This window comes from Lepisosteus oculatus, chromosome 8 (assembly GCF_040954835.1).
Source record: "Lepisosteus oculatus isolate fLepOcu1 chromosome 8, fLepOcu1.hap2, whole genome shotgun sequence".
In the NCBI taxonomy this organism is placed as follows: Eukaryota; Metazoa; Chordata; class Actinopteri; order Semionotiformes; family Lepisosteidae; genus Lepisosteus; species Lepisosteus oculatus.
The window spans coordinates 4,945,427-4,958,570 of NC_090703.1; the positions used below are offsets into that span (position 1 = coordinate 4,945,427).

The 13,144-nt window shown below is 41.8% G+C and overlaps 1 protein-coding gene across 4 annotated transcripts in view; it reads right to left on the bottom strand.

Moving 5' to 3' along the window:
• Positions 1-3,402: 3,402 nt before the first annotated feature.
• The window catches only part of LOC102683864 (neuronal PAS domain-containing protein 3), a 279,046-nt gene continuing 269,304 nt past the window's right edge, over positions 3,403-13,144 (bottom strand). For all 4 annotated transcript variants that reach the window (XM_015350527.2, XM_015350531.2, XM_015350529.2 and 1 more), the window contains 3 exons: positions 10,027-10,174; positions 9,076-9,191; positions 3,403-7,936 (listed from right to left, as the gene is read on the bottom strand). In XM_015350527.2, coding sequence (XP_015206013.2) covers positions 6,594-7,936; positions 9,076-9,191; positions 10,027-10,174 — 1,607 coding nt within the window. In that variant the 3' untranslated portion in view covers positions 3,403-6,593. The remainder of the gene's footprint in view (positions 7,937-9,075; positions 9,192-10,026; positions 10,175-13,144) is intronic.

A 13,144-nucleotide genomic window follows, 5' to 3' on the forward strand; every position in this document is an offset into this window, starting at 1 on the left:
TACCTGTTGTTGAAGAAATTGTAATTTAAAAGAGAATTTTACCTCGCTAAATACTAAGAAACCTATCTGAGCTTAGGATGTAACTTTAATGAGTTTTCACAAAACTCTTCCTTAAATCTGTTTCTGCATTCTAGTGGTTTAAGCAGTGAATGTAAGTGATCAAGTGCTTCAAAAAAGTTCTGATCACTGAGCACGAACGAAACAAGTCAATGACGAATAATCCTTAACAGCAAATGGTCACAAGGGAAATCTAGATTTTGTGTGATCTGAAATCCCTATTGTTCTCTTTGTATCGAACTGTGCATTTACAGCTATAAGATCATGCCATTTCTTCCAAGGTAGTTTTTACTCCTGGAATAGCTGCCATTCCATTTATTCTTGATGGAAGAAATACTAAATCCCCAGTGCTAATTGGTGACTTAATCTGCTTACTTGTTTAGACTTTTATTTAAGTTGTCTATTATTTCAAGGATACTGTTTCAAACAAATTTAGCACACGCACATAGCTACAGCCAGCCTCTTCTCAGCATGCTTGCTGGAACCACACGGCCCTTACCAGTTTATAAATTGATGTACAGCCACAGGTGGGAATGACACCGTGTCAGACATGCTCCCAATCAGCCATTCTCCCTTCAGCAGATCTTCAATTCGTTACATCACAGGCGACACACCTGAATGAGGCCAGTTCTGATACCAATTAAAAATCCCTTTTGACCTTTTAAGAGCTCAAAGCAAGCATTTACAGATCTGCCCCAGATGTAAAACTGAACTCAATTAGCCTGCGATTATGAACTCAGCTAGAGCAAAAACCAGAAGACATAGTGCTCCTCCTGGATCAGGGCTGGGAACCACTGTGCTACAATCCCCCCTGCACGTGCACAGCTGTGTGGTTAGGATTTCAGCTTTGCAGTTAAGTAGGTCTAGATCATGGTCTTTGTCAGAATGCTAGCCTGGCAGGATCACACAGGCTTTGGGGATGGGGTCTTGGCTGGGGCTGGTTTCCACCTGGAGCTGGAGATAAAGAAGGAAACAGGAGACTTGGTTTAGAATTGTTGAGGGACATTGTCTGAAAAGAATGTGCTGGACAATCAACAAGAGTTTGCCTGTAAACTTCGGGGGAAGAGGCACAAACAATAAAACAATATAATATTCTTTCCGAAATTGATGCTACAGTCAGAAATCTATGAGATGAAGATAAATTGGGAGCACTTCAAATAAGTATCCCCTGTAAAACTACATTTTAAATGTCACCTGCGGTTGCAAAGAGGATTATCATGATGTTTCACTCGTTCTTGCGCTGTGTACAACGAGCAGGAGTCCTGAAACCAGTTCTAAAATGGCACGTTATAATTTATATTCAACAAGATTGCAGGGATCTGCTGGTCTTTTGATTAGGTCTCCTACAGGACCAAAGCCCTAGACCCAAGGGGAAAAGAGTGGAGTGGAGACTAGAGCCCAATTAAAATAATTGGGGTTTTAGTAACACCGCTAGTTTTAGTTTAAAACTAGAATTTTTAAAGCATAGAATTATTGTCTCACAACCTGAGTTAAAATGATTGTGTGCAATACTGCATCCATCCAGCAGACCCCTTGAAAATGGGATCACAGTGCACTGTAAACAAACCATGTACTTGGGGCCAACTGCCAAGTCATAGGTACTCATGGCATTTAAACTGTTTGTGCCAGTGCTATTGTCAGGATGCCCTTGACTGCTGTTTTTATTTAAGAATATGCAGTAGTTTGCTTACGGTCTTTAGGCGCAGACCAGAGACTTTTTCCACTACATTGTTACCTTCTTCATCCATGTCGGTGCTTCGCTTAACAAAACAACAGGCCCATTCCGTGTTAACCTAAATATCAGGAGACACTCTAATTAAAACTAACATCACATTTTTTTTTTAAAGCAATAGCTGCAAGAGACTATTCTTCTGTTTTATGATGTGTATCCTAAAGCACAAGTGTAAGAAAAGGCCAAGAACGTGTATAATGCAAAACAAATGAACTCAGTAATGTTCTGCTTGGAAAACAACTGTAATATAATTGTGTATAGATTATAGACAGATTTCTAGCATATAAAACCACTTTGATTAAATAAGCTATTGTGTACTATGCGGAATACACTTCAGACTTTAAAACAAAACCAAGCAAAGTTTAGAGTGAATATTTACATAAATCTCACTTCAACCACAGCTGGTCTGCCACAAATGTCAGGCATGGATGGAGACTTCACTGTGAACATATGGGAATTTCCCTACAGCGTTATTCTGTTACATTTCCTTTCTACACATATTATGTCCATTTCTATTTACAAAGCATGTATTTAAATACAATGTTTCTCCTAAATAAACTGAAGAACAATAGCCACATGTGATAAGTATTGAAAACTTAAATAACCACTTAAATAGTTCAATAGCCTTTTTAAAATAAACTCTTAACACTAGAAGGATTCAGATTGAAACTGAAACTATAGTTCTGTGCATTAAGTATGAATAAACAATTCATGAAAATGTAAGAATGGCCTAAAGGGTGTCCGGTATTTCTGATATTTACAGGGATTTTGAAAATCTGGCCTCTCACAATTGAAAGTGCCATGAATAAAAGATGCATGGGCTATTACAGCCAAAGCTAAGAGACCACAGGTTGAAGTGACTTACTGTGCAGAGGATGTTCATTTCTGGAATAAGTTCACTTTGTTTCATCTGTGTATTGGAATTATCTTTGACTCCTGCGAGTATATATATGTACATGTACAGCACCTTTATCACAGGAGATTACAGATTTAAAGGACTGTTAATTACTGCAGTGTCCTCTAAGGGTTAATGACACAGCCTGTCTACACTCATCTGGTTTCACTTCTTTTTAAATGCGTTGATCAAGTCCACTTTCTTTTTCTACCTGGGCAGAAGAAAGTAACCAGGTTTGCTGTCAAATACCTATTTTCTCACTAATAATAAAATAAATATAAAAACTTATTTGGCTGACTCCTTCGTCCAAAGCGACATACATTTGCACCCATGTACGAAATGAGAACACATTTCATAAAAACAGCCGGCCACGGTACTTGAACAATCTGGGAGAGTCAGCTTGCTCAAGGGTTAAACAGCAGCGTCTGTCTGAGATGTGGACCCATAGCCCTCAGGTAACGATGCCTTCTTCTCCAATCTCCTTCTACACATCTGACCAGGAGAGCTCTTGTGAAACTTGAGAGAAAGCAGGCACCCACCTGCAGGACAGCTCTTTGACATTTCTAAAGCACAGCAGCTGTAGTACGGTAGATTTCAAAATGAAAGAAAAAACTGAAAAAACAAAACGAATAAACAAAAAAATAAATTAACTGGGAGTTCATCGGCAGTGTGGGACTCATTCATGATGATCGAATGCAAAAGAAATGATGCCAGATAGTAACGAATCCAAGAGAAGTTTATTATGAATATGGTACCTGTTGGATGATAGAAAATCGAGTTACATAAAGACAACCATGTATGACATGTTTCTTTGAACTGATGAGAATCTACAAAAGTATAAAATAACCCTGTTGTAAATGAAGTATGTACATTTCTGAATTGCAGCATTATCCAATGGTCAATGAAAAAAAGATGTTTTAAAAAATAAGCCAGGCACTCAAAAGTTAGCTTCAGTTAGTTATAAGTTTTAAAACCCAAAAAAATAAAATGTACCATAGTTTTCTCTTTTTAATATTTTAATTTTTTTGTATTTAGAATTTGTAACACTGTTAACATTGATACTAAGAGAATCCCTTTCCCCATTATTCAGCTACTTGGCACCAATTTCCTCATAAAAGATTCTGTATAATTGTACAAGAAATAGTTAAAAACACAGACACAGTCTTCACAGGTAATGAAGTGTTTTTTTTTCATACTGTAATTTTAAACACTATGTATTTTGACAGCAGCTGAGATTATTTGTTAGTTTAAATCACCAGCAATTATTTTGACACAACACAGAAACATTAAAACAGCTCCTCTGCTGTTCTGTTGTAACATATGGGTGTATTTCCTGGGCTGTCCACAGTGTGTTAGTCTAGAGCTGCCCCTGAGCTGCCCCACCTTTTTATGTACAAAAACACAACAATCAATTAATCCAGGACACTTGTAGAGGGACACTAAACTCCTGCTTTCCGTGGATGGCTTAAATTGCTGGATCCTTTCCAATGCCCCTGTTAGGTTTATTTGCATTGATTTAGTACCTGGGTTAGAAAACAAAACAACACACTTTCACAGAGACTGCTCGCTGCTTGTGTCCTCGTCTTTGTAAAGGAGAAGACCGATCCAACAAAATGTCAGATATCTGCCTGCCTTCGCTTTGCTGGACAGACTAACATTAAAAACACTTAATGCTGACAAAGCTGCTGGACCAAACAAAATCGGGCAAACCGAACTGTCAACTTAGTAAACATGCATCCAAAAAACCTATAAAAATAGATTTATAGTGTGAAACGTTTTGTCTCATTTCATTAAGAAATTTTAAAATCGTATTTGCCTTTAAAGAATATTCATGATATTTTTTCCAGTGTGTTGCAGGGTCCTTGAATTCAACAGGTTCAGTGGAAACCAATGAAATACACCCAATACATACAAGATAAGCACAAGGGACTCTGGGAATGTTTTTACAACTGAGGCTTTATGGTATCAGTCTGTTACATACATCTAAGCGTTACTTGTTGTTGTTGTTTTTTTTTATTTAAAGTGTAAATGTGTAGCAAGCAGGAAACTGAAGTCATACCCAGAATTCCTCTGCGGGGAAAAATGGCTCCATGAAACCTTGAACTAGTTAAGAGTCTTTTATCTCTGAGAGAACGAGGTCTGTAGACTACACAACAGCAAAGCAATAGCAGAAACAAAAGAATACAGACAAGAGGAAGCAGAAAAAAGGTGACATTACATAGGAAGGCCACCACACAAAATCCACTAACCCCCAAGAATCACTGTTTCACTAGGACAGCAGGAGTGGGACTAGCCCCCCAGACTAGATAAAGCACAGAGAAGACAAGGGACAAAACAGCTACATCAGCTCCGTATATACTGCATATAGTAACACACACTGAAATTGCAATGAGACTGACAGCCAAGGACACTTACACGTTGTACACATTACGGATCTCACTTTGTTAATAGACGCCTTTGATGAACGGCTGCCAAAAGATGAAGTGGAAGAATCATATATTTTTTTAGAATTTTTCTTTTTTTTTTTTAAAACAACAATCACAGTGTTTTCAACACCGAACCGTGATATTTACTTTTTGGCAACAGAGAGAGAAAAAACTAGGAATGTGAACTTTTTTTTTTTTCCCAAAACGCATGACTTCTTGTTTTGAATTGCACGTACCTATTACAGTCTCATTGACCAATCCGTGATTTTTTTTTATCACAATGCGTCCAATTCTGAATGTCAAATCAATGCAAAAAAGAAAGCTAAAAGCCAGAGGTCACAGATAAAGGATTCTCAATGTAAAAAATGAGACCAAAACCAAACATTTAAACGGTGATTGATTAAAGTTAAATATTTGTAAAAAAAAATATTTTAAAGTTAATGTTGCGAATTAGCCTCAGTTATACTGAGATTATCATTAAAGAGAAAAATAAAATAAACCTGCTCAAGTTCTGTTCCTGAGCTCAATTTAATTGAGCTTTCGTACACTTCAAAACAGCTGACTGACCCAAGAGAAAGGTTAATGTGAGGCTATTTTTGTTAGCTTGGAGGTAAGAATTTCCTGTCCTGCAGCACATGAATGAAAGAGTTCCTTATCTATTCTAACGGAGAGGCTGCAGTGACAAACTAGATACCCAGTATAAAATCTTCCATTTTTTATTCATATATATACTTCTTCAACAAGACGTCTACTCCAGCCTGTTGTTTGAATGTTACTAAATGGTAGCACCATGTTTTTAAGAGGAAATGTAAATGTAAATATCTTAATAACCTGTTTCAAAAGCACTTTGTACTTTCTTTTGACATTCTGTGCACAGGTTAGCAACATTCTAATCATGGGCCAAAATACTTCAAATGTGTTGTTTGTAAGTAAGCAAATTGTGAGTTATATAAAAAGACGAAACACTGCATAAATTCTGTAGTGCTCTCCACAAATGAGGAACAGCAACAAAATCCCCTTCGGTTTAACTTATTCAAGCAGGGTACACTTTCTCTGTTTGTCTCCTTCAACCTTGATCACATCAAGTTATGAATTAAAAACCTCTAGGTTTTATGTACTGAAATTATCTTAACCATTACCTTTAAGACAAACTGAAGACATCTTCATAAAGATGCAAAGACTTAAAATAAAAGCACATCTTAGAAGACGAAAGAGCAGGCATCAGGTATTCTTGACTCTCTGAAGGCAAAAAAGTTAACTCTTTACAATAAAGAATAATCTGTTTTAGTTCAACAGAGAGAAAGATAATGAAAGATACACAGAGAGAGAGAGAAAGACATGGGGACCATTCATTTCCATAACATGAGCTCACTTGCTCAGATTCAAAGTGCTAGAATTAAGTTTTTTTTTCCCAAATCAAACACAGTCTTATGCCTCAGAGTCTTTGACAGTGAACACAGTAATATGGTCTCGGTATTTTGTTCTAGTCTTCTTTCCGCTCCAGAGTCTGCGTGGTGTGAATTCCGTTGCTATAGACAGGAAATGGAAGGGTGGAGAACAGGCCCTCCGCCGTCGTGAAGACATTCCCTGCAGGCATTTGGGTCAGGCTGGCGGCACTCACGGCCGCCCCGAACGGTCCCGACATGTTGAGGCGGTGGACGTGGTGGTACAGCATCTCCATGGGAGTCTTGGGGTCGATCCCGAAACCGGAGCTGTTGACGTCCACAAAGTTAACCGCGTGGGTGTTGGGCAGCAGGTTGCCCTGCATCGCTAAGGTGACTTCAGCCGGGGCGTAGCGGATGGTGCCGGTGGTGTAGACCCGCTGGGCAGCAGTGCTGGTGGCGGCGAGGGTCCCGGTTACCCTGTGAACCAGAGGGAGCACCACGTTGCCGGCCTGTAACCTCTGGAGAGCTTCCAGGTCGCCGGCGTACAGCAAAGAGCTGGAAGTGCTTGGAGTTCCCTGTTGCTTGTCCCGCGGGGAGGCGGAGAGGGGGGGCGAGAGGGGGTCTGAGGAGGACACCGGGGGCAGGCTGGCCGCGCTGGAGGCGGACGTGGTGCCGCCGCCGCCGCCGAACTGAGTCTTGCGGCTGCCGGAGCTCTCGGCCCCGGGGGGGGTGAGCACGGAGTCGGGAATGGCGACTTGTAAACTGCTGCTGCTGGCTTGCGGGGAGGGGAAGTGATCGGAGCTGGGGGGTTTGGTCATACTGTAGGGGGATTCGTTCCTTGAGATCTCCCGGTTGGGAGGGTAGTTCCAGATACTGCTGTCATTGTCAAAGTTGATAGGCTCTGAGATTTCAGTCTTGATTTTGAGCACTGAGGCACTGTTTGGTGAGGAGAGCAGCTGAGGCTGGTCCGCTATGGCTGGGTCCAGCCCGCTGGGGCTCGACGTGCTGGACAGCCTGCGTCTGGTCACGCTGCCTCCCTTTTGCTTTTTCCTCCTCTTCTTCCTCTTCTGGTGTTTGCTGGAAGACGGGGTGCTGGCCTCCCCTGCGCTGTCCGAGTCCTTGGCGCTGTCCGAGGTCACCGACTCGCGGCCCGGCAGCCGCAACTCCGCCTCGCCCTCGGCGTACCGCTCCACCTTGATGTGCATGGAGTCCAGCGCGCCGAAGCCGTCCTCCTCCGCCGCCTTGCTGCTCTCGTAGTCCGAGGGCTCGAAGCTGTCCTCGCTGTCCTGGCTCTCCTGGTTGCTGGAGCTGTTGCCGTCCTCGTTGCAGTTCATCTCGTTGTCCGACGGGTTCCCCGGCTGCTTCTTGCTGTCCGACTCGGGGTCCTCGCTGTTCTCCGACTGGTTGCCCTTCCCGTCAGACTTGGAGTTCTCGTTGTCCTCTGCAGCAAGCGAGAGAGAGAGAGAGAGAAGACGCTCTCAATGCTACCGAGCACAAGACTGACACAGCGAGCACTGCGAGGCCTGAGCAAAGGCTTCGTCACCCGAGAACGCACAAAACCAGATCCTGTGATACAGGAGAGCAACAGATAAACCGAACAATGTAATGCGTAGGTGTGGACGGGATCCCACAGTAAGAGGAATAAATGTACATTAAATGTCCAGTGAGGACACTGTTTTCAACCTTGAAAAGGAAAGGATGAGTAAAAACGGCAGAAACTTCAGGGATGAAGTCTGATCCGTTATTATACAAATGTGGAACCAGGACACAATGCCACATTATTTTTTTTTTCTCAGTCAAAATGAATGGAAGAAAGTCAGATTTGCTCATCCGATCAGTGGATTTATCGGTCACATTTAACTTTCTAAATTAAATCTTACAGCACCAAAGTTTCATCATTTTCTGGCGGGTATTCATTTTTTTAAAAGAACATGGGGCATTACTTACCGGGCGAGTCTCATAATTAACGCAACTCTTAATGGCCACTAAAACGCTTTTGCGTCGTTCGGGATGTGTACAGATTTTGTCAGGGTGGGAAGAAGCATGACTTTTCCCCCGCAGCGCTGATATTCATCTTAATATTTAATTTCTTGCTGGCGCAATCGCTAATTGTCTCGGGGCCCTCTGCGCTGCGGTGACCTTGGTCTTCGTGGGGAGAAGGCAGACTCTGGTCGTCTGGGGGAGGTCAGTCTGGGGAGAGCAGCCTGTGTCCTGCGCCAGCTGGTGAGGTCCGCGGCTGGCAGAGGCGCCAGGAGTGGATGGCCGAGCCCAGGGGAGAGCTTTGGCACTTTACCCACACGATCATTTATTCATAACCCAATAATCCAGCATTCCTCTCTGTTTCCCCCCCTCTCATTATTTAATGTATTATTAATAACTGATGCTATTTCAGCTAAAGAGTGGTGACCTCCTGTACGATCACTAAGGTTTTGGAGTAATCTGATTTGATATTCATATCCTCCTCAATTATTTATTGGGCCGTTTTGTTTTTCTGCCAAATAATGACGCCCGGGGAGAGCCGACGAGGCCCGGGCAGGCAGCGCAGAGCACTGGGCGCGGAGCCCCGCGGCGCCACCGTACCCGAGTTCTCCTTGGAGTCCGAGTCGGAGTCGGAGGTCTCGGAGGACTCGGAAGCCTTCTCTGGGAGGTTGGGAAGCTGCGCGATGTCCATCGGAGTGTCCTTGTACTCTGGGTTACTGCACGACCAGCGAGGTCGAAAAACAGGAAAGATAAAAAGGGTCAAACCAGATCCATCAGTCCCCTTGCTCTATATTCCTTCATACCCTATATTCCTTAATTAATTTACCTTCGGGATCAATAAAGTCTTATCTATCTATACCCAACACACCTTTATTTTGGACCTTAAAAATCCCACGTTTCAAGTGGACCGGTACAAAACAATGTTTTGGCTTTTCTGTAACAAGACTTGCAGTCAAATCCACATGAGTGCTTGCTGCCCCGGAGGATTCTCCGTTTGACAATCTTAGGAAAAAAGAGCCGGCCCATTTCTCAAGGCAGAGGAAATGAAGAGTGGGGTTCTGCGTGGCTGAAATAAACTCTTGATCTATTTCCGATAAGTTTAATGATAAGGGATAAGGCAAGATCAATTACACAAGGGATGTTGGTTCTGTTAATATTATTTGCAAAGCTTTTCTTTATCACAACCACGGCAGCCAATACTGCAAACTGAATGAATGAACCCCCAGAGCAGCACTGGTTTTCATTCCCTCCCCCTTCAATAGATCACTGAAGCCTTACTCGACCCAGGACGTTGCTTCAGCTGAAGGTTTGCATTTCGTTTCCCCATCACAAGTTTGGGCTTTTACTTCCATTGTGAAATACAATGGCCAAAGCTGCACCATGTTTAAGAGCTGGGAATACGTCTGATGAATCTTAACTTGATTAAGTCAGTAAAGGACTAGGTTGTGTGACTGAGGGCTCGGCTGGAACAAAGTGTGGGGGTCACCAGGACCAGAGCTGGGAACCCCTGGCTTAATGGCGTCGGAAGGAGCAAAGGAGTTACCATCCCACCTGAGCACATAGTTGACCCAGATGATGTTCTTCTCGTTGGCATTCTTGGCGTTGATGGCGATGGTGGCGCTGGACTGGATCCAGATGTACCCTCCGTTTTTCTGGATCCATCTGTAATACTTGGTCACGCACTGGCCCTTATTCATCACTGGAAGAGTTCAAACCAACACCTCGTGAGGCGGCGGCAGATAACAGGCATGTCACACTGGACATCTGTTTCGGAACTGAAGCCGGCAGAACACGTCCGCGGAACAGCTCACAACCTCACACATGTTTTAAAATCAAGAAGGTGACCTTCAATGAAAGCGTCTGTACAAGGCACATGATAAAATAATTGTTCTGGGGGCTCTCTTTTTTTATTTCACCAGCATATTCTTCTCTTCTGCTTTGGTTCACAGTTAGTGGAGCATTATCTATAAGTAGAAGTAGTCAATCAGGTAAATGTTCATTTCTGACACAAACAATTTTTCAGAAAGACTCACATATTATATTTATATCACATATTATATTTATATTTATATCTATGGTTACATCTATATTTATATTCATACGTGTGATACGATTTTCTGTGTACTGTTCTGTTCTAGTTTGTTCTTGTGTGTCCGGACTGTGAGTAACTCTTGTATTGTATTGTATGTATTGTACTATTATTATATAATTCGTTACACTGTGGCTGTGTTGTGTGTGTTAAGCTGCTGTTGCACTGCAATTTCCCTCACGGGATCAATAAAGTATCTATCTATCATATAACGTATAGATGTCATTACTGCTATTTACAGAACTACAGAATCTCGCTTTCAAGGCACCATTAGCACCTACAGCCAGCAGAGGGCGCTGTGTGTTTGCACAAGGCTGGTGGATGTTACAGTATGTCCTTGTCTGCATTTGCTAAAACGAAGAGCCTCTAACTGCTGCAATAAATTTGGCTAAATTAGCTGCTAAATGGTTATCTCAACCAATATGTATTTGCATTAATCATCTTGCTCTAAAACAGAAACAGTCAGAATCTAAAAGAGGTAGTAAATTCATATTCTTGGTTTAATTATAGCTACAAATAGGGCTTTATATAGAAGCGTTCTATGAGGAGAGTGATTTATATATAAAAAGCCAAGTAATTAAAATCTATTACAGACTAATGGCATTGTTTAAACTATCCCGTACATCACAAAAAACTGACCAGTTCTCTACATTTGTTGCCTGAATATAAATAAATGTGCAAATAAGTAAACAAGGGGAATGGTAGCAAAATCAATCCTTTTTGGGGTCCGCCTACACCATTAGTTTTGATTAGTCATTTTTATTGAAGGCTCCTGTATTGCTTGCAGTGAAGTCTCTGGGGTCTGGAGTGGCATACCTGCACTCAACAATGAGAGTGTCTTACTGATGTTGCTTCTGACAGACAATATTGCCACTTGGCCCACTGTGAAAATTCAAACTCTAGACGACTAATTCAATACCATTTCTAATCCCATGACGTTTGGAAAGCAGTAATTAAAAATACTATCTGCCATATTACCAAAAATAACAAGGGAACATTACAGCAAAAAAGCCGTGCGATATTAGTTTACTCATCCCTTTATGACAGAACAATTATTGGCTGTGTCATAATGAAAAAGTGGATGATTACAATCCCAGTTATAATCTCAAATATCAAATCAGAAAAGCAGGGTTTTTCTACTGAAAATGGATTTTAATAATAAAGGAAACTGCTATGAGAATGCAGATATTTGGTTACAGTTCTTAAAGTACTATAGTTCTGTTCTCATCCTAAAAGCATGCAACAATCAACTTTTCACATTTTTATTTGCCTGCTGTGCCTGTCTAAAACATTTTGGATGAGAATAAGTGATTATATTATTTAAAAAAAAAACATGAGCTGTAGGGAAACATACTTCTATACACAAATTTACCATTAATGCAGACAACAAAAACTTCAAATGTAATACAAAAGTGCTATCTGTTCCAATTTATCATTTGTGTTTTAAAGCAAAAGTGAACTTGCACGCTATTTTCTCTACGGAGATCTACGCAGCAGTGGCACATACTGAAGGAGTGCTGCAGTTGAAAGTCACTGCTGTTTGGGTTAAATCCCAGAGCAGCTCAATACATGCTGGCCTGGCTATATTCCTTCAACCTGGATGCAGTGTTGAAAAAAGCCTTAACCTCTCCAGCCCCTGTTCTTCGGAGCTCCACTTTCAGTGCTTCGTCTTTTCACTCGTTCTCTCGCCAGACCCTACCTGGCTGTACCCTCTACATGCACATTCCCCGATCTGCAGTGCATTTTCACCCGCCTTCATAGGTAAGCCGTATTTTTTAACCCCTTTTGCCTACTTGCAATTAAATCAATCACGAGCTGCGCACTCTTATTGATTTACAGCTAATGAAGCCCCTTCCACCGTTTTTTTTAAATCTCTCCTGCCTTTGGAACCATTAAAAGGAATACCGTCTCTTTAATCTGCGGTTCTTCCCCTCAGGCCTGAGGCATGCCTGTAGGGTGGCCTCACTCTCGAAACAGCAACCCGTCCTTCAGTTTGTTTTAATCACTTGGATCCCATCCATAATGGTGTCTACCTTTCATATTCCCTTTACCCAAACCAGACAAGCACTCTTCAGGGTTACGGAACAAATATAAAAACAAGTATTTGTGCCCAGGAAATGGCTCTACAGAACAGTCCTTGGTGTCAACTGCGATATTACAGTGAAGCCAACCCTTTTATGAAACAAACAGGTAGTCAAAACGTTCTGGAATGTTCTAAATAATTTTATTACGGGCCTGAGCAAGGGAAGCGCTTGCTATTGAGGTGTGGATGTTGCGTTTGAGCTCTGCGGTCACCCATTTTAATAAAATGAAGTAAGAATGAATAAAGCCCAGGTAATGGGTTTCGGAATAATTTCTAGACAGAATTTACAGCACAAGGATTTTTGGAATTGGGCACTGCTTTCTGAATGGTTTACCTGCAGATTTTCTAAAGCGAAGCTTCAGGCTTGTGCGTTCTACAAAAACAAATATTCTGCACAAAAAATAGGAGATGCAGGGTTCTTTGTTTACCTGTACATCGTGTTTCAAGTCAACAATAATATGGAAACCTAGAAAAGGCCCCTGTATTGGCCCTGACAA